The sequence below is a fragment of the Babylonia areolata genome, chromosome 23 (genome assembly GCF_041734735.1).
Source record: "Babylonia areolata isolate BAREFJ2019XMU chromosome 23, ASM4173473v1, whole genome shotgun sequence".
Lineage (NCBI taxonomy): Eukaryota > Metazoa > Mollusca > Gastropoda > Neogastropoda > Buccinidae > Babylonia > Babylonia areolata.
The window spans coordinates 20,956,813-20,983,511 of NC_134898.1; the positions used below are offsets into that span (position 1 = coordinate 20,956,813).

Below are 26,699 nucleotides of genomic sequence, written 5' to 3' on the forward strand. Positions count from 1 at the left end.
GTCTCTTTCCAAAGGAGAGGACCGCAAGCACGACTTCTTTTTAGGGTCCCGAAGAGAAGTGAGGGAAAGGGGGAAGGGGGTAGTTGGGGGACGGGTCAAAAAGGAGGTGTGGTGAGGGTAGGGGGCATATAATTTTATTGTGGGTGGGTGTCTAATAACACAACCTGGGTGTGGTGGTAGAAGTTGTCGTCGTCGTCGTAGTAGTAGTAGTAGCAGTAGTAGTAGTAGTAGTAGTAGCAGTAGTGGTAGTCGTCAATAACAAGAGTATAAACGACCACGAAAAAAAAAAAAAAAGTGGCACACCTTGAAGATTGCCGAAGGAACGTACTGTTACCTCAGAAGTGCTGCTAAAAGTCATGGATGAGAGGGCACGTCCCTTATAACAATCATATTATTATATTCATCTCCTCCCCTTCTTCTGTAAGTTATCTACCATCCTCTCCTTTGTCTTGTTGGTCTAAGAGCCACTCGACCGTCGCTCTGCACCCCATACGTACCAAGCATACGAACAGAGAGAGAGAGAGAGAGTGAGTGAGTGAGTGAGTGAGAGAGAGAGAGAGAGAGAGAGAGAGAGAGAGAGAGAGAGAGAGAGAGAGAGAGAGAGAGAGAATCAGTGACGCAAATAATGCAGTCGACGAATGAGCATGTAGGGAAAAAAAAAGTTCAATATAAATCGAAGAAACAAGAAAAACGAAAACTTCCGTATGAACAAAGAGACCCACCCACCAGCAACTGGACAATTATGAGAAATGGGGGGTTGGGGATGGGGGTGGGAAGTACTCCCCCTCCACCCCCCCCCCCCTCTCCACCCAAAGTATGTATCCAGACAGCAATGGTCTCATTCTCCTTCGTGTTTATTTAAGGGATAAGGAACATATGCGTTGGAGGTCGACATTCTCTTGGGTTTTTTTTTCTGTTTTGGGAAACATCATCGTACCCTTTTCCCTCTTTCCCTCAATCAACTCTGTGCAAGTCTCTCTCTCTCTCTCTCTGTCTGTCTGTCTGTCTCTCTCTGTCTGTCTGTTTGTCTCCCTCTCTGTTCTGGTCACATGCTTCCTCCGAAAGAGCCATGAATGAACTGTTAAGATTCTCAGGCTCAGGTAATAACTATAAACCGGTAACCACACACCAAACAGACTTGTCTTCACACGCATTTATGTTCTTTCAGATACTACCAGTCACATCCATCCTACCCAGTTCCACACACGCGCGCTCGCACACACACACACACACAAACACACACGAGCGAGCATGTAAGCACATTCGCACGGGTCCTCAAACACATGCACAAACTAAAACGGACACACACACACGTACACACAAACGTACACACACACACACACGCACACACATATATATTCACACAGCCACAGATAAAAACAGAAACTCACCACATCCAAAACAACGCGCAAGCATTTTTACCCTACCTCCATACACATTCACCCACTATCCCCATTCACGTCCATCGTACACAGACGCACATAGAACCAAACGACCACTACCACATCAACCCATTAAACCCCCCCATGACCAACCCCCTCCACACACACACACACACACACACTCTCTCTCTCTCTCTCTTTTCACAACACCCTCACACCCCCACCCCTCCAAGATCAGAACGACGGTCAAGAAGAGGAGACACGCAGACCACTACTGCAACGGAGGGGGAGTGGAGGAGAAGAAGGAGGAGAAGGAGGAGGAGGAGAACAAGAACAACGACCACGGCGAAGAAGAAGACGACGACCATGCTCATGATGACAACGACGATGACAACAACGACGATGACGCCTTGTTGCGTCATGGCGATGTGGGGGTGGTGGGGGCGACGGCAGAGTGGGGGCGCCGCAGGAAGGGAGCGGGAGGAGGGGGAGGAGGAAGGAGAGGAGGAGAGAGAGCAGCAGCAGGAGAGGCGGGTGGGGGAGGCGGGTGGAGGAGGGGCCCCCGGTGTTGCCGGAGGGGGCGGAGGGGAGGTGGTTGTCGTGGTTGCGGTCCGGGTTGTGGGGGTTCTTGCTGTTGTCCCGGTTGCTGATGTGCTCCCGCGTCGGCCCACCTGCACCAAAAAAAAAAAAAAAAAAAAAAAAAAAAAAAAAAAAAAAAAATCGTCATCGTTAGTGAGCACAATAATCATCATGTACACGATTTACATGACCAATGCGGATTAACTCATTCAGCCTTAAGCCCGAGCACAACCAGAAGAGGAAGAACAACGACAAAAAACGACGACAACAACCAGTTGTATTTGTGTGGAAACATATTCTATCTATCTATCTATCTACTGAGGGCTGCATGTAAAAAAGCAGCTGTGCTTACTCCACTACCCTCATGAAATAAAATTCATTTCGTTTCGTCTCTCTCTCTCTCTCAGACCGGCACCTACGCCCGAGACGACGTCAGCACGCCCCGAGGAACTAACACTGAAAGACGTCATGGCCTTGCTCAACAACATCAACTGTAAGTTTGACAAAAAGATTGATCAAATGACTCAAGAGTTCGACCAAAAGTTCGATTAGATGTTTCAAGAGCTTAGAGATGTGAAAGAACTGTATACGAATCTCAAGGATGATGTTTCTGACTTAAAAACAATAACTTTCCGATGTAAAAAGACAAAATAAAAAGTTAAAGTGTGAAAATCGTATGCTTAGTGAAAGAGTAGACTCTTTAGACAGAAAGGTTGATGACTTAGAGGGCAGTTCAAAGAGAAATAATATTATCCATGGAATCCCACGTCATGATAAAGAGTCTTGGCAGGACTGTAAGGAGCTTGTACAGGAGATAATTACAGACAAACTAGAATTATCTGATGATGTTTAGTTCGAGCGTGTCCATTGTCTCAGTTCAAAGCCCAACTCTCCCATTTAGTAGCTTGCTGTAAGTACTTCAAAGATAAGGAAAGAGTTCCGAGAGCAAGGCAGAAATTGAAAGGCAGTCAGATTTTCATTAACGAAGATTTCTCTGTTCGTGTGAGGGAGAAAGAAGTTAGTGCCATATATGAAGTCTGCCAGAAGCCAAAACAAGGTTTCTATGGTCTGTGATCATATCACCATTGAAAATAAGAAATACGGACTTGACACTAATAACAAATTGAGCTGAAACACAGGTCCGGCCGGCCCTTTATTTCGAAATTGTCCACACACAAAATAAACCGGAAGGAATAAAGATTAATCATACACCAGGTTTTCATGCCATGTACGCTCCAAATACACGTGCGGTCAGATGTGTGAGGTGTGTGTCCTGACATGGGTTGAACCGGTGCAGTGTGTGTGTCGTGTGTGGTATGTGTTGTCAGCAGGAAGTTGGTAACAAATGTGCGACTGTTTGTCAGTTGAAACGTAGTGGGATGAGTGTGGATGATGTGAGGTGTGAGAATGATGACAGAGTTTGCGTAAATGGAGACGATTTCGTTCAGTTTCTCATGATAATGAATGCTACGATCTGGTGGTGGATAATGTATTACAGTTGAGTGATGGTGCAAAATGTGCACAGCAGTGTGACTTACATGCTTTAAAACAGATGAGAGAAGGTGACAGTGCCGTGGGTGTTATGGTTGGGGATGGGTTGGGAGGGGAGAACAATATTAACGATACAGTCAGAGATGATGTGGATGATTCTTTTACTGGAAGGAAGTCCAGTGGAGGTCGAGACAACCGCGTGAATGATGGTGATGATAGCGGGGAGATAAGTGAAATGGATGAAGACCTTTTTTTTCCAAACAGGAAGGATTTTTTTTTTTTGGATTCACTTGAAAATATGTTTTCTTTTCTTCATCGGAATGTATGTAATACTACTACTACTGCTACTACTACTACTACTAATGGTATTTATATAGCGCTGAATCCTGTGCAGAGACAAATCAAAGCGCTTTCGCACCAGTCATTCACACGCATGCATAACTCTAAAACTGTAGAAATGTGGTTTGTTTTCAAAAATGGACGATGCGGATTTCATCCGATTTGTTATTATGTTTGATTTTGTTTGTTTGGTGGAAACCTTTGTTGAGAAATTTGACTCCTGTGTGTTCAGAGACCATACATCTTTTGTAAAGCCTGGAGTGCGGTTGACACGCCAGGGAAGGTGTTCAGGGGGGATAATTTGTTTTGTCCGTAAGACTTGGCTTTCTCATGTGCATCAAATTGAGTGCGACAGTGATTATTGTTTGTTATTCTTGCTAGACTAAGATTTTTTTTGTTTTTGTTTTCGTAAGAATGTTTTATTTATATGTACTTATATCCCACCTGAAAATGCATCTCATTATAGTATGCTTGAGTTTTGTAGTGGCATTGATATGCTGGAAGAGTGCGTTGTTGATAAGCTATTATCATTTGATGATGTTGATATTTTGTTATGTGGTGATTTGAATGCAAGAACTTCAAATATTTTTTCCTAATATTGTTCTCGAACATGAATTACGTATCAATTATAATAAAAAGACATTGGTACTAATATACAAAGGCTTTCTGAAAGCAAATAATAAACACTTTTAGGAAAAAAACACTTTTGAACATGTGCACTGCATTAGGACTCTGTATTTTGAATGGGGTATGTAATAGTGACCGTGAAGGTCGTTTCACATACATTTCTGATCAGGGGTGCAGTGTCAATGATTATTTTCTGGTATCTATGAATCATTTTGAGTCAGTGAACGAAATAATAGCTCTGAGTGTTGTGGAAAGAATAGAATCAGATCATTTGCCTCTTGTACTATGTATTGATAAGCAAAAATAAATTGAAATACAATAGAAGTAAATTAGATAAAGATACTGAACAATTTATAGTTAGATATTGTTGGAAAGAAGAACTGAGTCAAGATTTCTTTAACTCTATAAATTCACATGAAGTACAGGACGAGTTTGCAGCTGCAGAAGACCTTATCACTGTTAATGTTAACGAAGACCACTGGATAGATTTAATGACATTATCAAAGATCAAGCTAGTATTATGATGAAAGAATTCCAGCAAATGTAACTGTTGAATAGAAGGGCTGGTTTGATTATGAATGCAAGAAAACAAGATGTGAGGAACGAAAATTATCAAGAAGATATAGAACAAAAGAAAAAAGAAAGAACACAATGAACTGTTATTAAACGATCTGTAAAACTCTGTTAATGATCAGCAGATGTTTTGGGATAGAATCCATAAGGTAACAAAAAAGAAATCACAACCTCAAAATGACATTTCTATTGATGACTGGTATAGCCATTTTAAATTTGTATTAGAAAAGGATGATGGAGTAATAAGTGAGGAAGAGGTTGTAGATAATGATGAACAGGATGTATATGATAGAGAAATATCAAGAGAAGAAGTTTTACTTGCAATAAAAAGGCTGAAAAATGGTAAGTCGGCTGGCCCAGACGGTCTTACTGGTGAATTCTTTAAGAAGTCTGGAGAGAATATTGTTAACGTTTCAGCTAAGCTGCTTGATTATTTGTTATTTGGTTATCATCCGGAAAAAATGGAAGGGATCTGTAATATTGCCATTATTCAAAAAGGGTGATGTAAATGATGTGAATAATTATAGAGGTATTTCTTCATGTAACATATGCAGTAAATTGTATAGCTCTATTGTTAACAATATATTACAAGAATGGATAACAATGAATGATATAACTGGAGAATATCAAGCTGGTTTAAAAAAGACTATTCTACAATTGATTATATATTTGTGTTATTAGTGCAGTTCAGAAACAAGTTGCAAATAATAAAAAGTTTTATGTTGAGTTGGTTCAATTTGAAAAAGCATTTGACTCCATTTCTAGAAAATTGTTATGGCCTGTTTTATTGAAAAAAAGAGGTAAGTTGTATTTTTGTCTCAAAAGTATGAATAATGAAGTGAAAGCAAGAATAAGACCGGGGGCTAAATTATCAGACTCTGTTTATTGCAGTCGTGGAGTAACAATGGGATGTATGTAGCCCAGTTTTGTTTTCTCTGTTTATCAATTAACCTGCTTTGGAAATAATTGAAAATGGGCAACATGGTGTTACCTTTGATTTAACTGAATTATTCATTTCACTCTTTGTTTTACTATCTGCAACAATAGTTGGTTTACAACGACAACTGAACAGTTTGTATACGACGGCAACAAGACTAGAACTGAAGGTTAATATGTCAAAAACTAATATTGTTTTTCGTAAAGGGGGATATTTGGCACGAAATGAGAGGTGGGTCTATGGCAATGAAAGTGTCACTGTGGTGAAAGCATATGAATACCTTGGGCCTGGGATTCACTTTTCAACCAGACTTAGCTTCAGTTCAACATGTCAAGATATAGTTAGCAGAGCAAAGAAAGCTGTTATTATTATTCTTCATGTTGTATATAAGCTGGATTGTAGCTCTTTTAGTTTGTTTGTTCGTTTAATAAATTGTTTGATTCCCAGGTTCAACCAGTAGCACAATATGGTGCTGAAATGTGGGCGTTTGAGGGCTTAGAAATTGAACAAATACATCTGTTTGCACTGAAACGCTTCCTCAATGTTGACAGTCGAACTCCAAATGATCTTGTATATGGTGAAAGAAGGAGGTTTCCAATTTATATAAATTCTTACATTAGATGTATTAAGTACTGGTTAAAACTAATGCGTATGGAAGAAAATAGGTTGCCATGTAAAGCTTATAAGACATTGTACAATCCATATAAGCATGGTAAAAAGACATGGGTTACAGATGTTCGTCAGTTTCTAAATTCACATGGATTTTCTTATGTATGGGACAACCAAGGTGTCCAATGTATTCCTGGTGGAAGGAGTGGCATGACCATATATATATATATACTAGTGATAGATTTGCTCAATATAGACTTTTTAAGACTATGTGTGTGAATAAGCCATATCTTATGATTAGAATGAGTATGTATGTTAAATGTGCTTTGACTAAATTTAGATTTGGTATTTCTGATATCACTAGCCATCGTTTAAGATATAGGTCCAAAGGTGGACGAGAACAGACGTGTCGCTTGTGTCATAAGGGGAAAAAAAGGTGAGATCCATCATTTGTTTTGTTACCCTGCCTTATTTGACCTTAGATTACAGTTAATTGAACCCAAATATCATAACAGCCCTTGTAGTTTTATACTGAACTTGCTGTTATCCAGAACTGAAACTACCCTTGGCGGGCTCGCAGTCTTTTTAATTTTTATAAATCTTTGAAAAGGTTGAATGCTATACTATCGTAGTTGTTTGGTTTGTTGTTGTTGTTTTTTTTTTCCTTGTCAGTGTATTTTATGACGTGTGGTATATTGCTGTTGTATCAGCTTGACTTTGATTTTGTGCAGTTTATGGTATACAAAGTATGTTGCTGTGGTATTCAGTATGACTGTTATGATTCCTGTATTTCAATGTACATGTGTTACACCCCTTCAGTAAGGGGCTATGGCCTTTATTTGAATAAAACTATTCGTTTCGTTTCTCTCTCTCTCTCTCTATATATATATATGTGTGTGTGTGTGTGTGTGTGTGGGGGGGGTTTGCTAGTCACAGTTTGGTGAGCATATGTAATAACATTTATGTAATCTGTTACGTATAAAACCAAGTGTTTTATTTTTTACAAAAGCACCTAGATCAGATTTCTGGAGAGTGTGCTATAATACGTATCCATTATCATTCATTATCAACAACAACAACATCATCAACAACAAACAGAAATGAAATTAAGACCAAAAAAAAAAAAGGACAAAGATAACACAAGCCAACCCCACCCCACACCCAATTACCCCCCACCCCCCCCCACACACACACTCTCTCGACCCCGTCCCCCCCCTCCCCTCCCCCTTCCCACACACGCACCGAAGAACTGGTAAAAAGCCTGGAACCCGTGCCCATCGTACACGTGGTTGGACTTGAAGGTGACGCGGAAGAAGGCCCCGTCCGACTTGATCTGCTGGCTGCTGACCGCTGACTGCCCGCACATCCTGAACAGCTTGCGGTCCTCGGTCTCCGCGAAGTTGGAGAAGGACACGTAGTCACTATCCGTGCGTTCTTCACATCTGTAAGAAAAAAACATGTGGAAAGGACTGAATTTTCCCTATCTTTATGTCAAAGTTGGTGTCTATTGACAAAAGTATTTCCAGAGAAAATGACAACGTTGAAGTTTACCATGGACACACTGACACACACACAGACAACCGAACACCGGGGTTACTACATAGACTCACTTTGTTTACACAAGTGAGTCAAAAAAGGAGTAAGGTGGCAGAATGGTTACGACACTTATCTTAAAAAAAGAAAAAGAAAAAAAAAAGAAAAAAAAAGCTTAACTGCCAATGCCAAGTGTCCAGTGAGAGGTGGCAGAATGGTTAAGACGCGTATCTTAAAAAAAGAAAAAGAAAAAAAAAGAGAGACGCTTCACTGTCAATGCCAATTGTCCCTGAGGGTGTGGGTTCATTGGTGGCACAATGGTTAAGATACTTATCTAAAAAAAAAAGACAAAAAAAAAAGACGCTTAACTGCCAATGCCAAGTCTCCAGTGAGAGGTCTAGGATCATTGGTGGCAGAATGGTTAAGGCACTTATCTTAAGAGAGAGAGAGAGAGAGAGACGCTTCACTGTCAATGCCAATTGTCCCTGAGGGTGTGGGTTCATTGGTGGCACAATGGTTAAGATACTTATCTAAAAAAAAAAATTAAAAAAGGGGGGAAAAAAAACCCCTAAAAACCCCCGCTTAACTGCAAATGCCAATTGTCCCAGAGGGTGTGGGTTCTTTGGAGGTAGAATGGTTAAGACACTTATCTTAAAAAAAAGACACTTAACTGCCAAAGCCAATTGTCCTGTGAGGTTCATTGGTGGCAGAATAGTTAAGACACGTATCTTAAAAAGAGAGAGAGAGAGAGAGAGAGAGAGAGAGAGAGAGAGAGACGCTTTACTGTCAATGCCAAGAGTCCCTGAGGGTGTGGGTTCATTGGTGGCACAATGGTTAAGATACTTATCTAAATAAAATTAAAAAAGGAAAAAAAAAAACCCTAAAAAATCCCGCTTAACTGCAAATGCCAATTGTCCCAGAGGGTGTGGGTTCTTTGATGGCAGAATGGTTAAGACACTTATCCATAAAAAACAAACCAAACCAAAAAACGCTTAACTGCCAGCCAGTGCCAAGTATTCTGTGAGAGCCTGTGCCCCCCCCCCCCCCCAGTCTCCGTCGCCCTTTCTCCCCCAACTTTGATAGGAAAAAAAAAAAAAATCAAACTGAGCGTGTCTGGACATTCGATCCGATGAGACGATAAACCGATGTTTTGAGTTGTTTGGCGCACTGAAAAGGAACCTCATGGCAATGTAAGTGTTGCCCTCTGGCACAATTATGTCGAGAGAAACCCACTTTGATAGATACACAAATATATATGCATGCGCTCAAGGCCTGACTGAGCGCGTTGGGTTCTGCTGCTGACCAGACATCTCTCCAGCAGATGTGGTGTACTGTATATGGATGTGTCCAAACGCAGCGACGCTTCCTTGAGAAACTGAAAATGTAACATAACGACTACTGGAGTGATGGCCTAGAGGTAACGCGTCCGCCAAGGAAGCGCGCTGGTTCGAATCACGGCTCAGCCGCCGATATTTTCTCCCCCTCCACTGGACCTTGAGTGGTGGTCTGGACGCTAGTCATTCGGATGAGACGATAAACCCCGAGTTCCCATGTGCAGCGTGCACTTAACGCACGTAAAAGAACCCACGGCAATAAAAGGGTTGTTCCTGAAAAAAAAAACCCACTTCGATAGGAAAAACAAATAAAACTGCACACAGGAAAAGAAAGGAAAAAAAAAAAAGGGTGGCGCTGTAGTGTAGCGACGCGCTCTCCCTGGGGAGAGCAGCCCGAATTTCACACAGAGAAATCTGTTGTGATAAAAAAGAAAGACAAATACAAATACCACGAACTGTATTTTGTATTTGTGTACAAATACAAAATATAGTTCATGGTAGCTTTAGTGGCTCAGCAAATGTCGTGTACCGAATTGGGGTCCGCACGCTGTGATGCAACCACTCCCCCCCCCCCCCCTCCCCTAAACCCCTTGAGGAAACTGAAACTGAAACTTTTCCGTCCAAGTGACCGATAGTGACGAGGCGAAGGATAAGTGACAGTGGATTCAGAACGTTTGAAAGCATACATTTTCGCCTCGCAGTTAAAAAAAATCAAGGTCTGGATGTTCTTGAAAATACGCGAGTGACTGCTACGACGAAGGCCGGCTTTTGTCATGACGAAATAATTTCTATCGTCACTTCATAAGTTACGTCATAAAATCAAAGCTTATTGAAATGCCCTGCCACTACTGTTACTAATGCGGCTCCCTTAGAGTGTAAGGAGTAAAGGGCCGAAACACTTGACTGAAGGGAGGCTTCTTTCTCTGAAGACCTTGTTGTATTGTTCAGCTCCGCCCTGGAGTTTCTTATCACTGTTGCTGTTGTTGTTACAATTTTTCACACTACGCCTACACCTACTACTGCTGCTGCTGTTGCTGCTACTACTACAACTACCCCTCCCCATTCTCTTCCTTCTCTCTCCCCCCCCTCCTCCTTCCCCTCCTCTTCCTCCTCACCTGGGAGGAATGCCGTCCACCTCGAAGTAGAGGAAGGTGATGTGCACGCGCTCCTTGCCCCGGCCGTAGAAGAGGTAGTGGCACTCGGTGTTCCGCGGGTACAGGCCCGGGTAGTTGGGGGACATGATGTGTCCCTCCGTCTGCTGGTGGCTCATGTAGTTGAACACGCAGGCTGCAGACATGGGTGAAAGGGAATGAACGAGGAGCGAACGGATGAATGAACGGAAGAAAGAAAGAAAGAAAGAAAGAATGAATGAACACATAAATGAACAAATAAATGAATGGACGAATGAGTAAATGAATAAATGAACGAACAGGGAAACGAAGGAATGAATAAACAAATGAATGAATGAACGAACGAATGAGTGAATGAATGAATGAATGAATGAAACAACGAATGAACGAACGAAAGGATGGATAAATAAACTAATAAATGAATGAACGAACGAATGAGTGAATGAATGAATGAAACAACGAATGAATGAATGAATGAACGAACGAATAAATAAACTAATAAATGAATAAACGAACGAATAGTCCTCCGTCTCCTCCGTTACTAATGTAGTTAAACAAGTAGGCTGCAAACATGAAGGGAAAGGGAATGAATAGATGAATGCATAAACGAACGAATGAATGAATGGATGAATAGTCGGGGGACATGATGCATCTCTCCGTCTGCTGGTGACTCATGTAGTTTTGAACGCGCACGCATGTTGCAGATATGAATAAAAGCGTTTACTTTGCGGCAAGCCGACAGACAGTAAGCTCCTTGAGGGCACACATTCGTTTATAGAATAAAATAGAATATGTCTTTATTACCAAGTGCACCGGGGGGTCACAAGGAATATGGGGGGGGGGGGGGGGGGGGGGGGGGGGATAGCACATAACAAGATACGAACATAAATCGAAAATCATACACACAGAGATACAGTAGAAATTAGGATACATACAAGTGCATATCAATATAAAAACTTGTGCACATTCACGCATGCACGCACTGTATACAGACACACACACACACACATACACACACACACACATATATGCACGCACACACGCACATACAAACTCTCTCTCTCTCTCACACACACACATTTGAAAAGAAGCTGCATATTACATGTGGATGGGGCTGATGACTAGATCTTCAGGTAGATGGTTGTTGGACTACCCGATGACAAAAAATCCGCTTTGCGAAAAGAATCATTAGACCACGGTAATAATTTTCGCCCACACTTTGACAGAAACTACTGGAAGCTGGCTGTTTACTAAAAAAAAAAAAAAAAAAAAAAAAAATGTTGACTGCTGGACCTTTTAAAACGAGGTTAAGATAATGATATGATGAATGATGATAATAAGACTTTGTTCACCAAAAGACTATCACAAAGGACGTACCACGAAGACAGTGAAGGAAAAACGACAAAGACAGCAGCGCACCTGTAGCCAAAAAAAAAAAAACTGACTAGCTATAACATCAGCAGCAGAGGAAAAACAAAGAAAGAAGAAAGAAGAAAAAAAAACATGTAAAAACAACAAAGCAAACTTACTTCCCCTCGAATCTTGTTTGCCAGACTGAATGCCAAAATCTGAAACAAACGCCAAGCACATGCTGCTAGCAGGCATGGATAAATTTGGATCACTGGAATTGAGGAACATGAAATGCACTGACTCGTACAATTACACACACATGCACACACACACACATCTCTGTATATTATATTATATATATATATATATATATATATATATATATCATTCATCCACTCCGGCCCTTCTTCCCTTTCTCCCTTCCATCCATCCTTCCTTTCTTCCACCCTTCTTTCCTGGCATCACGTCTCACATCACTTATTTTCTTCCAAGTCTTCACTCACTTGTCATGTCCTCGCTTGCTTGTCACGTCTCACGTCATTGTGCTTGTCACGTCTTACGTCACTGATATATATATATATATATATATACATATATGTCAAGTCCTCACTTATGTGTCACGTCTCACGTCACTGTGCTTGTCACGTCTCACGTCATTGTGCTTTTCACGCCTAACGTCACTGATATATACATATATGTCAAGTCCTCACTGACGTGTCACGTCTCACGTCACTGTGCTTGTCACGTCTCACGTCACTTACATATAATTATCGTCAAGTCCTCACTTAACTGTCACGAACACAAACGTTGGCATACGCTGTCAAGTCTTCACTTACTTGTCACGTGCTCATGTCACTTAAATATATATATTGACTTATCGTCAAGTCCTCACTCACTCGTGACGAACTCGAAGTTGGCGCGGAATCCCGTGACGGTGTTGCTGCCCCGGTAGGAGCGGAACTCGACGATCATGGCCTGCTTCCCGGAGTGGCCGCTGGACATGAGCATGGGCGGCAGTTTCTTCCCACAGTACGTGTCCAGCTTGGTCTCCTTGCCGTTGATGTTGATGTACACCGTCACCGAGTCCGAGTCCGTGCAGCTGTGGGAGAGAAAGTAGGAATGGTTCATTGTTCAGGCCGCCTTTCTGCCCGTGACAAAACAGGGGTCGGAAGGGGGGGAGGAGGGAGAAGGGCCGAGGGGAGTCGGGGGGTGGGGGTGGGGGGGGGGGATAGGGAGGGGGGGGGACTGTCGTGTTCACATCCATTATAAAGAACAACGTCAATCTATAGCTGAGAGAGAGAGAGAGAGAGAGAGAGGGAGAGGGAGAGGGAGAGGGGGGGGGGAGAAAAGGAGAACTGAGAATTAGAGGAATAGAAAGGAAGGCAAACGACAGTGATGGTGTTTAGTATAATCACGAGAAGGCAGGTAGGATATGGGTCAATGGATGGATGGATGGATGGTTTCAGTTTCTTAAGGAGGCGTCACTTCGTTCAGACAACTCCATTAATATATGCTACACCGCATCTGCCAGGCAGATGCCTGACCAGCAGCATAACTCAACGCGCTTGGTCAGGCCTTGAGTGCATGCATGTATATTTGTGTTCCTATGGGAGTGGATTTCTGCCGTAGAATTTTTGCCAGAGGACACCACTCTCGTTGCCATGGGTTTCTTTTTCAGTGCGCCAAGTGCGTGCTGCACACGGGACCTCGGTTCATCGTCTCATCTGAATGACTATGACGCTCACTTTGATTTTCCAGTCAAAAGGCGGAAGGAAGGGCGAGAGCGGGATTCGAACCCGGACTCTCACGGACTCTCTGTTTTGGCAGATGAGTGCGTTGACAATTCTGCCACCTTCTGGGTTCGACTTCCACTCTCACCCTCTCTCCCAAAGTATGACTGGAAAAAAAAAATCAAACTGAGCGTTTAGTCAATCATTCGAATGAGACGAGAAACCTAGGCGCTGTGTGTTACAGCACGCACGTGGCGCAGCACTGAGAAAAAAAAAAAACCCGATGGTAATATTTGTTTTGTCTTTCTGACAAGCTTCTGTTTTGAAGAGATTCATTCTGACAAGCAACACACACACACACACACACGCACACACACATATACACACACACCACACATATGGTAAGGCACCTGTCTGGCAGATGTGGTATATAGCGGAACTGGATTTGCATGATTGCAGTAACGCCTCTATGAGAAGTTGAGACTGAAACTGAAACTGAGAATTAGAGGAACAGAAAGAGAGAGAGAGCGAGCGAGGAAGTGATCGATAATAATGATGTTTCATACTGTGATGGAAAGGTGGGAAGGAAAGCAGAAAGGGATGGAGAGAGAGAGGGGGGGGGGGGGTGAGGGGGGTAGGGAGAGTGAGTGTGTGTGAGAGAGAGGGGGGGAGGGAGAGTGAGTGTGTGTGTAGAGAGAGAGGGGGGCAGGGAGAGTGAGTGTGTGTGTGTGTGAGAGAGAGAGAGAGAGAGAGAGAGAAGGGGGGGGGAGGGAGAATGAGTGTGAGAGAGAGAAAGAGAGAGAGAGAGAGGGGAAGGAGAGAGTATGTGAGAGAGAGACGGGGGAAGGGAGAGTGAGTGAGAGACAGAGAGAGAGGGGGGGTAGGGAGAGAGAGTGAGACAGAGTGAGAGAGAGAGAGGGGGGGTGGAGGGAGGGAGAGTGAGTGAGAGAGATAGGGGGATAGGGAGAGTGAGTGTGCGTGAGAGAGAGAGGGGGGTAGGGGGAGTGAGTGTGTGTAAGAGAGAGAGAGAGAGAGAGAGAGGGAGGGGGTAGGGAGAGTGAGTGAGAGAGAGAGGGGGTAGGGGTAGGGGGAGTGAGTGTGAGCGAGAGAGAGAGAGGGGGGTAGGGAGGTAGTGGAAGGGAATGAATGAATGAAGGGAAGAAAGGATGGAGAGATGAGGGGGGTGGGGGGAGGAGGGAGGAAGGGGGGGGGGAGGGGAAGAGGAAGAGTGGATGGGAGGAAGGAAGGAAGGAAGGAATGGGAGAAGGAAAGGGTGTTGATGTTGTGCACCGTCACCGAGTTCGACTCTGCTGTGCAGCTGGCAGGGAGAGAGGAAGCAGAACAAGGAGGAGAGGACAGAAGCATAACATTTCTTCATCGACTTTCATCATTTTTCCTTCCTTCCTTCCTTCCTTTCACAGTCAGAGAAAACGAGAACAAAACAAACAAACAAACAAACAAAACATCGATTTCATCAGAGATATGAGATTAGCATGTGTCCAATCCTTCGGGTTTTGTCTCAGATTTAAAAAAAAAGAAAAAAGAAAAAAAAAGAAGAAAGATTTTGTTTTCATCTGTACCTTTAGATACAGAAACAGAAATCTGTCGCCAACGCACTCTCCTCCCTCTCTTCATTCTGTATCTCTCACCCCCCACCCCCTCTCCCTGCCATTCCTTCTACCCACCCATCCACCCACCCACTCCACCTCTCACCCACCCTCTCTCTGTCTCTCCGTCGTCGCTTCTTCTCCTTTAATTCCTGATCTCTTGAGAGAGTCGAACATCAAACTCGAAGTGGAAGCGATTAGAAAAAGAAGAAGAAAAAAAAGAAGAAAAAAAAAAAAAAGAAGAAACTAATTATTCTGCCTGCCAAGATGATGAGGAGGTGAAAAAAAGAAGAAGATAAATCGAATAGTTCCACAAGAAAGTGATGCCATGATGAGGAGGTAAAAAGATTAAATAAATCAAATAGTTCCACAAGAAAGTGATGCCCTGAACTATTCCATAACAACATCAAAAAAAAGAAGTTGTTAACGTGATTTGAGACAGTTTAGAATGAGAGAGAGAGAGAGAGAGAGAGAGAGAGAGAGAGAGAGAGAGAGAGAGATTACACAAATATACAAAAAACGAATTAAAGAGCAAGAAAGAACAGAGCCAAACAGAAAGAAATGGAGAAGATAAGAAAACAAGGTGTGTGTGTGTGTGTGTGTGTGTGTGTGTGTGTGTGTGTGTGTGTGTGTGTGAGAGAGAGAGAGAGAGAGAGAGAGAGAGCAGACAAACAATGGGAGAGAGAAACACACATACATACACACACACACGGAAAGAGTGGGAGAAAGTGTCAGAGAGAGAAAGAGGTGGGGGAGAGTCAGAAATATAAGAGAGAGAGAGAGAGAGAGAGAGAGAGAGAGAGAGAGAGAGAGAGAGAGAGAGAGAGAGAGATACATACATACATACATACATACATACATGTGGCACCACTCTGTGAAAATCATTCCACAGTAGAAAAAAGGAGGACAAACTATTTTCTTTAGGGTTCATTTTCCACTTTTTGTCGTTCTCTTTCGAAACTCTACCCCCGTGGAATGATTATCATATAGTGGTGCCAGCGAGTCCAGGATTTTTATCTTGTGTTTTCTATGGACTCCTCCGATTTCTGACCCTGGATGTTGGCCCCACAATTACCTGTGTTATGAAGAAAAAAAAACCCACCACAAAAAAACAAACTATTTATGAGGAGAGTAGAAAAAAGGAGGACAATTATTTTCTTTGGGGTTTACTTATCACTTTATATCTATATATATCTACACACACACACACACACACACACACACACATATATATATATATGTATATGTGTATGGAGAGAGAGAGAGAGAGAGAGAGAGAGAGAGAGAGAGAGAGAGTCAGACCGACAGACAGACAAGTACAAAGACAGACACACAGACAGACACAGACAGACAGAAAAAGAGGCGGTTTCACAGACCAACAGACAGACAGACAGACCAGTATAAATGACAGACACACACACACAGAAGAAGAGTCAGTTTCTATGGCTTTTGTTGTTGTTGATGTTTTCCAAAAAGATACACCACTGACCACTTACAAAGAGGGTGAAACGCCATATTTTGATCTTTTGCTAATCACCACAACTGAATCAAACAATATTCCCCCCAAAACATACATTAAATCTTTGCGATGATATGATTTTGTTGTTTTGTTGTTGGTGGTGGTGGTGGTGTTTCATCATCATTATCATTATTTTTTTTTTTTTAAAAGAGCAGTTTCCATGATTCATGGGTGGATGGAAGGGTAGTAAATTAGGAGGTTCTCATTGCATTTTGATCACGTTTTGTTTGGGAAGTTGTTCGGGTGTTATTATGGCCCTGAAAAACAAAACAAAAACAAAACAAAACAAACAAACACAATAATAATTTATTAACAAAGCTTGATTCTGACTTTGTTCGCATGGGTGTTTCCTTTTGGTTTATGTTGTCGTTTTCTTTATGCTGCTATTGTTGCTTTTCTTGTTCTTGTTTTTTTTTTCCTTGGTCTGTTGTTTCAGTTTCAGTTTCAGTAGCTCAAGGAGGCGTCACTGCGTTCGGACAAATCCATATACGCTACACCACATCTGCCAAGCAGATGCCTGACCAGCAGCCTAACCCAACGCGCTTAGTCAGGCCTTGAGAAAAAAAAAATATACATAGATAAGCTTACATAAATAAATAAATAAATAATAATTACACACCAAACAATTCATCACCACCATAACCAGCAGTCAACAGTACAAGTTCTGTTATTAGGGAGGGTGTGCAGCCGGCTTTCGTGGTGGACTTTTCATTGCTCACAGAGGGAGAAGAAGGTTATATGACGACACGGGCAGCCTGTTGATCGTTTACCACCTTGTCACTCACTCCTTAGTCTGTTTTGGTTTGATCAGTTTTGTCCCTTTTCTTTAGCTTTCGTTTATTCCTCCTCTTCTTCTTCTTGTTTCTTTTCTTGTTTTTGCCCTTCTTCTTGTTCTTCTTCTTCATCCTCATCATTATCATATATGTGTGTGTTCGTGTGTTTGTGTGTGTGTGTGTGTGTGTGTGTGTGTGTGTGTGTGCGTGCGTGCGCGTGTGTGTGTGTGTGTGTGTGTGTTTGTGTGAATGCATGCATACGTGCGTGACAGAAAATGAGAGAGCAGGAGAGAGAGAGAGAGAGAGAGAGAGAGAGAGAGAGAGAGAGAGACAGACAGACAGACAGACAGACAGACAGACAGAGGACGAGGAAGATAAGAAAGACAGACAGACGGAAAGAAAGAATGGGGGATAGAGACAGAAAGTCCCAGGCAGAGACACTGAGAAAGAGACTAAGAGAGAGAGACAGAGGGGAGAGAGAGAGAGACAGAGAGCGGACAGACAGAGAGAGACAGAGAGAGAGTCAGAGTCAATCAGACAGGCAGAAAGACAGAAGAGAGGATAATTACGGTCATGCTGATCTCCGATCCTATCAACTGCCACGGAAAGCTGCAATCACTTCCTCCAGATTGAGGTTTTCGTTTTTTTCTTCTTTTCTTTTCCTTGTTTCCTTTCATCTCTCTCCCCCCTCCCCCTCTCTCATTTACACACACACGTTACACATGCACACACACACATAACCCCCACACACATACCCCCCCACACACACGCGCGCACACACACACGCACACACACACGCGCGCGCGCGCACACACACACACACACACACACACACACACAAACAAACAACACTCACACACACACAAACAAACAAACAAGCACACACGCGAGCATGCGCGCGCGCTTAACCGGTTAGAATGTCAATACTCGTTTCTCTGGAAACAGTTCAGTGATTGGATGATGCCTGCATGCAGATTGAACCACCCACTCGCCAGCACTCTTGAACCGCAAAAAAAGCTAACAGAATTCGTCCTCTTCCTCTGAAAGCCATGCATAATGATTATGGAGAGAAAGAAACCCGAGTGATTAAAAAACGTTGGACTTTCAATCTTGAGGGTTTGAGGTTCGGGTCCCGGTCGCTAGCACCTGGTAGGTTAAGGGTGGGCAAAGGTGAGGAAAGTGTTTATTCATTCATTCATCTAGTCATCAGCCCCATCCACATGTAACATGCAGCTTCTATTCAAACGTGTTTGAGTGTGTGTGTGTGTGTGTGTGTGTGTGTGTGTGTGTGTGTGTGTGTGTTCGTGTGTGTGTGTGTGTGTGTGTGTGTGTGTGTGTGTGTGCAGTGCGTGCATTAGTGAGTATGCACAAGTTTTATATTGATATGCACTTGTATGTATCCTAATTTCTATTGTACCTGTGTTTGTGTATGATTTTCGATTTATGTTCGAATCTTTTTATGTACTACCCCCCCCCCCCACCCCCCCGACCCCAATATTCCTTGTGACCCCGGTACACTTGGTAACAAAGCCATATTCTATTCTATTCTCACAACCAGGTTCCAAGGTTGTCATAGCCGAGGGGTGGCAATGGGGACAAGCTCCCATTGTCTATAAAATGCCCCTCACGGCGCGCGTCTCCAACAGCCTCTGACAACTAAGGCCTGTTCGTGTGGCTTAGATATAAGCCCGGCGGAACTGCTACTACTGATAGGAGAAGGGACGAAGGCGGGTTACCTGGTGCCTGAAAACCAGTGCTTTGGGTAGATGGGGCTCATCAGTCTGGGAAAACAGCTCATCTAAGAGAAGGAAAACACTGATTTCAAACCTCCGCTGCCTTGCGGCCATACCCACTCATAGGAAAGGCTTTGGGAGTCAACCCTGAGGAAAAATCCGGAGCCGGAGTCCCCAAGGCAGTCCGAGGCTGTATACAGCAACGTTCTGGCAACTCTGCGACGGCACTGGAACCATGTGTATCGGCGCTTGCCTTTCCAGTGGACCATTCCAGCGACGTGGAGAGGGGGGGTCTGCTGCATGGGTAACAGCTTGCCCTCCATACTTACCCAGGCTTTGCGCTCTGGAGAGGTCAGCCACACCCGCCGCTGTACCAGAATAAACACCTAGAGGGCAACTCCATAGTCTTCCGAGACTGAAGGATGCCTATAGACCTGTCTATTCTCAGATCTCCCAGGTTTGCAGATCTGCTGTGATGTGCCTGAATCCCCATCGTGTGCAATGCGCTTCTTGTTCTTTTTCTCCTCCTTCTTTCTTTCTTTCTCCCTTACATAATCATTCAGCCCCGCCGCGCACGAGGGCGCATTTGCTCTGGCGTCGAGCTTTGTTTCAATAGAAAACGGTGTCCATGTTCCTACACATTCATGCGTAAACTGCGAAGCAGAAGGGAACTAACTCCAACAGTATTTCCGGCTGTGTCCACACGTCAACTTGGAGGGAAGGGGGGGCATGGGGGAATAGAGTGAAAACAACAACAACAAGGAGGAGGAATTTTATTTAATGTCCCGTCACACATATCGGTGACTGAAGACATTTTGTTAAAGTATTTATGAATACATTTGAGTATTATCGGTTAGATGGGGTGGGAGATGTGAATGAATGGAGGGTTGGGGGAAACTGGGCAAATGAGGGTGAAATGAGGGTGAAATTTGAAAACAAAAATCTAAATACAATTACAGAAAATTACTTAAAGGACTTCGTAAAAGAGAAGTCGTTAAACTGACAAGCGAAACAACTGATAATGAATGCAAAAAGTCAAAAACATCAACGTTCTCAGTCACTTGTGAAGACACACTTTCGTGTACATAAGGCTTCATCAAGCTACAGTGAAAAATTATATGTTTAATTGTCAGGTTACTAAAGCATATGCAGTTGACATACTTGGTCCGTAATGAATCTGATAATAGTCTGAGAGCGAAACTCAGAATTGATCTGCGAATAGGACCAAAGTCTGAGAGAGTCAACTCACGAGGTTTTAGACTTGATTTCAAGCACCTATAAAAGTCTCTTTCTAGTGTATTGCTTATTTCTTTGTATGACATTGGGCAATATACTTTTATACTATCTGTATGATTCTTTGCTGCCCTTTTTGCAACAGCAACAGCAACAAAAACCGGTTGATTTCAGTATATTTCCTGCGTCCCCCACCCCTCCCACCCCCATCAGGGCAAGGAAGCACTCCGAAGCTTTATGAACTCCCTGGGTGTTAAATTGGTAAACACTGTGAAGTGTCATTGGAGTGCCGCTGAACAGAACACCCTCTTCAACAGATTCCTCCAGAGGCATGTAGTTTGTGTGTCAGTGTTTACTGGTTGTTGTTGTTTTTTTCGTATCTGCAGATGGCTTTTCCAGTCCATCATGCAATGTTGGAAAGTTCATCGATGTTTTTTTTTTTTGTTTTGATTTTGTGCATATGCATGTAAGATCAACTGCACAGCGAATATAACCGGGCTCCCCTCCCGGTAATCCATGTCATTGTTCGGTGGTTTGTGGGAAACAAGGCGATATACAAAGCATTGCACACTTCCGAAAACGGCGTATTGCTACCAACATGGCGGGGTTAAAAAAAAAAAAAGGGGGGGGGGGAGGGGGGGTTATGAACGTATAATATACGAGTGAACGTGGAAGAAGAAGAAGAAGAAAAAGCCTACAGTCAATAACATCTGCAGTCTTGTGGTCTGATTTCCAAGACGGGTTGAACTGACTGACGCAGCGTCATTCAATACCAATTGAAACGCACCCGCACGCACACTGATACACGCGCGCGCGCGCGCACTTACACACACACACACTCTGTCAACACACACACACAAAAAAGGAGGAAGGTGGCAGAATGGTTAAGACGCTCAGCTGCCAATACAGAGAGTCCGTGAGGGTGTGGGTTCGAATCCCGCTCTCGCCCTTTCTCCTAAGTTTGACTGGAAAATCAAACTGAGCGTCTAGTCTTTCGGATGAGACGATAAACCGAGGTCCCGTGTGCAGCACGCACTTGGCGCACTGAAAAAGAACCCATGGCAACGAGAGTGTTGTCCTCTGGCGAAATTACGTAAAATGAAATCCACTTTCATAGGTACACAAATATGTAAGCATGCACTCAAGGCCTGACTAAGCGCGTTGGGTTATGCTGCTGGTCAGGCATCTGCTCAACAGATGTGGTGTAGCGTGTATGGATTTGTCCGAACGCAGTGACGCCGCCTTGAGAAAGTGAAACTGAAACTGAAACACAAAAAAACCCACCCGCATACACCCTCACATTCTCCATGCTCACCCCCCCCCCCTTTCACACACACACGACACATAGCGAGGATCAGACAGCGGTCATACGAACTTCGTGCACGCAGCCAAACGAACTCGATTCATCCAGTCACCTCCACAACTCTATTACGCTCCATGCTTCACGCTGGGCTGAAAGGACGATCTTAGCTAAGCTCTGACGATTTCGCTCTCGACTTTAATTTCCTTTTCGCCCGACAGAAATGTTTATGATCAAAACGACATGGGGAAAGGGTTAAATATTTTCTTTAATCTCACGGATTTGTGTGCTGAGTGCAGCAATGACGGCGGTTTTTTTTGTTCAACGTGTGTGTGTGTGTGTGTGTGTGTGTGTGTGTGTGTGTGTGTGTGTGTGTGTGTGTGTGTGTGTGAGTGAGAGAGAGTGAGAGAGAAAGAGAGAGAGAGAGACAGACAGACAGACGGACAGACAGAACACACGTGCTAATGAGCACACGAGTGTTTGGCGAACCGGAAACATTAAAACAAATATGCATTAAGTGATGATGAATTTTCGTAAAACATAAAAGAAAGAAAGAAAAAGAACTAACGTCTTTGCGATGAAAAGCTACAAACGGACTTGAAAGCGGCATTGCCGAAATACGAACACACACACACACACGCACAAATACACGCGTGCTCGCGCGCACACTGACACACATATCGTCTCGTTTGTTTCCCCTGATCTCACTCTCTCCCCCACAAACACACACACACACACACACAAAGCGCGCGCGCGCACACACACACACACATAAACACACGCGCGCTCGCGTGCACACACACACACACATCGTCTCGTTTCTTTGTTTTCCCCATCTCTCCCTCTCTCTCCCTCACAGACAGACACACACAAGACATATGCGCGCGTGCGTGCTCGCTCGCGTGCACACACGCACAGCTATCGTCTTGTTTGTTTTCCCAATCTCTTTCTCTCTCTCTCCCCCCCCCCATTTCTCTCTCTTTCTCTCTCTCCATCTCTCTCTCCACGCAGAAATCATTAAAAAAACAAACAAACAAAAACAACAAACAAAAACCAAACAAACAAAAAAACCCCAAACAAACGGGATAGGGGTTGGGGGTTGAGGGTTGGGGTGGGGTGGCGGCAACAACAAAGACCAGTGGCAGAAACTGAACAGCTGACAGTCAGGGATGCCAGGGCGGTGAAAATCAGAGTAGCTCTGGCAGCGGCCTGCAAGTGCTGCAAGCATGGCCTCTGCAAGACCATCCTTCTCCTCCTCCTCCTCTAGGGAAACTTCTTCTTCTTCGTCGTCGTTCGTGGGCTGCAACTCCCGCGTTCACTCGTGTGTACACGAGTGGGCTTTTACGTGTATGGTCATTTTCACCCCAGCCATGTAGGCAGCCATACTCCGTTTTCGGGAGTGTACATGCTGGGTGTGTTCTTGTTTCCATAACCCACCGAACGCTGACATGGACTGCAGGATCCCTAATGAGCGTAAGTGATCTTCTGGTTGCGTATGCACACGAAGAGGGTTCAGGCACTTGCAGGTCTGCGCATAATCATGTTGACCTGGGAGATCGGAAAGAAATCTCCACCTTTTACCCACTAGGCGCCGTTACCGAGATTCGAACCCGGGACCATCAGATTGAAAGTCCAACGCTTTCATGGAGTCTCCCGTCGGACCGACGGATAAGTAGGCAGGCAGGCTTATTTGTCGGTTGGTGTCCTCATATGGGAGAAGAGGCCGATTTTAGATGCGCAGCACTTCCCACAGGTGTTGCAAGGGAAAACGTCTGACCAGCACAGGTGACTTTTTTTTTTTTTTTTTTTTAGTGAAGAGGAGTTGTACAGTCCTTTACCCACTCTCTCGCCTACCGACGCTCACAGTCCCACAGGTGCAGATACTGCCACGTGTAGGACGGCCTCGGCAGGTGCATGTTTTTTCTTCGGAGTTCCGTCTCCTAGGAGGACTTCCAGCCAAGAATAAGAGCTCCCCATGCCCTTTGCTCATCCTCTTCCGCCTTCACAGCCGTTGGGAAAGGTTTCCTCCTCCGCCTGGTCCGTCGTTGGGGAGACTTCACATGCGGCAGGTAGTACTGGGTTACATGATGATACCCAGTAGCAAGGGCTATGCCCCCTGACCTGACCAACGCTTTAATCACTCGGCTATTGCGCCCGTCCTCCAAGGAACAGTTCATGGGAAGAGGAGGAGGGTGGAGGAAAACAAAGGAAGATGGACAGACTGTATATCACCGAGAGGTGGCAGAGTGGTTAAGACGCTCACCCGCCAACAGAGAGAGTCTGGGTTCGATTACCGCTCTTGTCCTTTCTCCCAAGTATGTCTGGAAAAAAAACACACACCCCAAAACAACAACTGAGCATCCAGTCATTCGGATAAAAGACAATGAACCGAGGTCCAGTGCGCAGCACGCTCTTGGCGCGCTGAAAAAGAAAGGGAGTAGTTGTCCTCTGGCGAAATCAACTCTGATTGGTCAGCAAATATATATCCATGCAGTGCAATCAAGGCCTGACTAAGCGCGCTGGGTTACGCTGCTGGTCAGGCATCTGCTTGGCAGATGTGGTGTAGCGTATATGAATGGATTTGACCGAACGCAGTGACGCCTCCTTGAGCTACTGATACTGATACTGATACCGTAAGAGATGTAGAGAAGGCTTGTAGTTCGGCAGTTCCACCATGCAGTGTCTGAGAAAGGCTTGTAGTTCGGCAGTTCCACCATGCAGTGTCTGAGAGGCTTGTAGTTCGGCAGTTCCACCATGCAGTGTCTGATGAGGCTTGTAGTTCGGCAGTTCCACCATGCAGTGTCTGATGAGGCTTGTAGTTCGGCAGTTCCACCATGCAGTGTTCGAGGAGGCTTGTAGTTCCACCATGCAGTGTCCGAGAAAGGCTTGTAGTTCGGCAGTTCCATGCAGTGTCCGAGGAGGATTGTAGTTCGGCAGTTCCACCATGCAGTGTCCGAGAAAGGCTTGTAGTTCGGCAGTTCCACCATGCAGTGTCCGAGAAAGGCTTGTAGTTCGGCAGTTCCACCATGCAGTGTCCGAGAAAGGCTTGTAGTTCGGCAGTTCCACCATGCAGTGTCCGAGAAAGGCTTGTAGTTCGGCAGTTCCATGCAGTGTCCGAGGAGGATTGTAGTTCGGCAGTTCCACCATGCAGTGTCCGAGAAAGGCTTGTAGTTCGGCAGTTCTACCATGCAGTGTCCGAGAAAGGCTTGTAGTTCGGCAGTTCCACCATGCAGTGTCCGAGAAAGGCTTGTAGTTCGGCAGTTCCACCATGCAGTGTCCGAGAAAGGCTTGTAGTTCGGCAGTTCCATGCAGTGTCCGAGGAGGCTTGTAGTTCCACCATGCAGTGTCCGAGAAAGGCTTGTAGTTCGGCAGTTCCACCATGCAGTGTCCGAGAAAGGCTTGTAGTTCGGCAGTTCCACCATGCAGTGTCCGAGGAGGCTTGTAGTTCGGCAGTTCCACCATGCAGTGTCTGAGGAGGCTTGTAGTTCGGCAGTTCTACCATGCAGTGTCCCCACGACCTTGGGAGGAGGTTACGAGGGGCAGTAAGCAGTAAGTAAGTAAGAAAGTAAGTGTTGCAGAATGTTCAACGCGGTAAGTCGTGTAAACAGTGGCTGAATAGTTAGTCACAACGCTTTGTTCTCGTCCGAGTTTCATGAGATTGACCCCGGTTTAGGTACACCTAGGCAGTGGGTTAAAGTTGGATTCTTTTTTTCCCCGATAATCCTAAAATAACGTAAATTATGTTCATACCAGCTAGGGTGCCTGAAAACACGCATGTTAACGATTCTGCAATCAATGCCATAATAATAATAACAATGATATTTATACAGCGCTGAATATTGTGCGGAGACAAATCAAAGCGCTTTCGCACCAGTCATTCACACACGTACATAACTCTAAACACTGGAGAAACTGAAGACAAGGAAGAGGCAGGGAAAGGAGGCTATTTTGGGAAGAGGTGTGTTTTAAGGCCAGACTTGAAAGAGCTGAGTGTGGAGACCTGACGAAGCGAAAGAGTTCATTCATTCCAACTGCAAGGTTCAGAGACAGAGAAAGAACGGCGGCCAACAGTGGAGTCTTTGAATCTGGGTATGCGTAAACAGAGTGGATCCGAAACCGATTGTAGAAAGCGAGATGGAGTTTAGAGGTGAAGGCAGCCACAGAGATAGGAAGGGGCAGATTTGTGAATACATTTAATAACATAGAGTGCTGACCTTGTACTTTGTTCTGTGTGAGACAGGGAGTCAATGGAGAGGTTGCAAAAGAGGAGTGATGTGCTTAGATCTTTTCTTTCTGAGGACGAGTAGTGTCAGCGTTCGGTGTGGCTGGGAAACAGGAACTACCCAGCACACGCACCCGCCACCCCGACACCTGAGTATGGTTTTCTACATGGTGGGGGAAAATGCAGTCATACACGAGTCCACTCTCTGTCTCTCCACCTCTCTCTCTCCCCCTCTCTCTCTGTCTAACACACACACACACACACGAACGCTCGCGCGCGCGCACGCCTATACCCACACGCAAGACCTAACACACACACACTTCAGATCAGTCGCACATCATCGGGGCATCAATCGGCGGGGACTTGAAAACGCAGAATTATCCAGCGCACACATTGCCCGAAAACGGAACGTGGCGTGTAAAACGCCCATTGATGGAGCTTAGAAGGGCATGACAAACGTAAGTGCGTGAAAAGAAGAAGCAAAAGAAAAGAGAGAGAGAGAGAGAGAGAGAGAGAGAGAGAGAGAACTCAAAGTTTAATGTACATGGGCCTTGGGCCACACGGGTCGGTGGGGGTGCACATAACATTGTGATATCCATAGCAACAACAACAAAAACAAGCACAAACTGAATGAATATATACTTTAAACAATGTGCCCATCATACAGGCATTTGTTTTTGTATATAGTATTTCACCAT

The 26,699-nt window shown here is 44.4% G+C and overlaps 1 protein-coding gene across 1 annotated transcript in view; it reads right to left on the minus strand.

The window, feature by feature from the left end:
- Window positions 1–1,603: 1,603 nt before the first annotated feature.
- The window catches only part of LOC143297610 (suppressor of lurcher protein 1-like), a 224,528-nt gene continuing 199,432 nt past the window's right edge, over window positions 1,604–26,699 (minus strand). Inside the window, exons 7-11 of the mRNA XM_076610027.1 lie at window positions 12,781–12,983; window positions 12,064–12,102; window positions 10,520–10,691; window positions 7,780–7,979; window positions 1,604–2,053 (exon numbers count right to left, since the gene is read on the minus strand). Coding sequence (XP_076466142.1) covers window positions 1,629–2,053; window positions 7,780–7,979; window positions 10,520–10,691; window positions 12,064–12,102; window positions 12,781–12,983 — 1,039 coding nt within the window. The 3' untranslated portion in view covers window positions 1,604–1,628. The remainder of the gene's footprint in view (window positions 2,054–7,779; window positions 7,980–10,519; window positions 10,692–12,063; window positions 12,103–12,780; window positions 12,984–26,699) is intronic.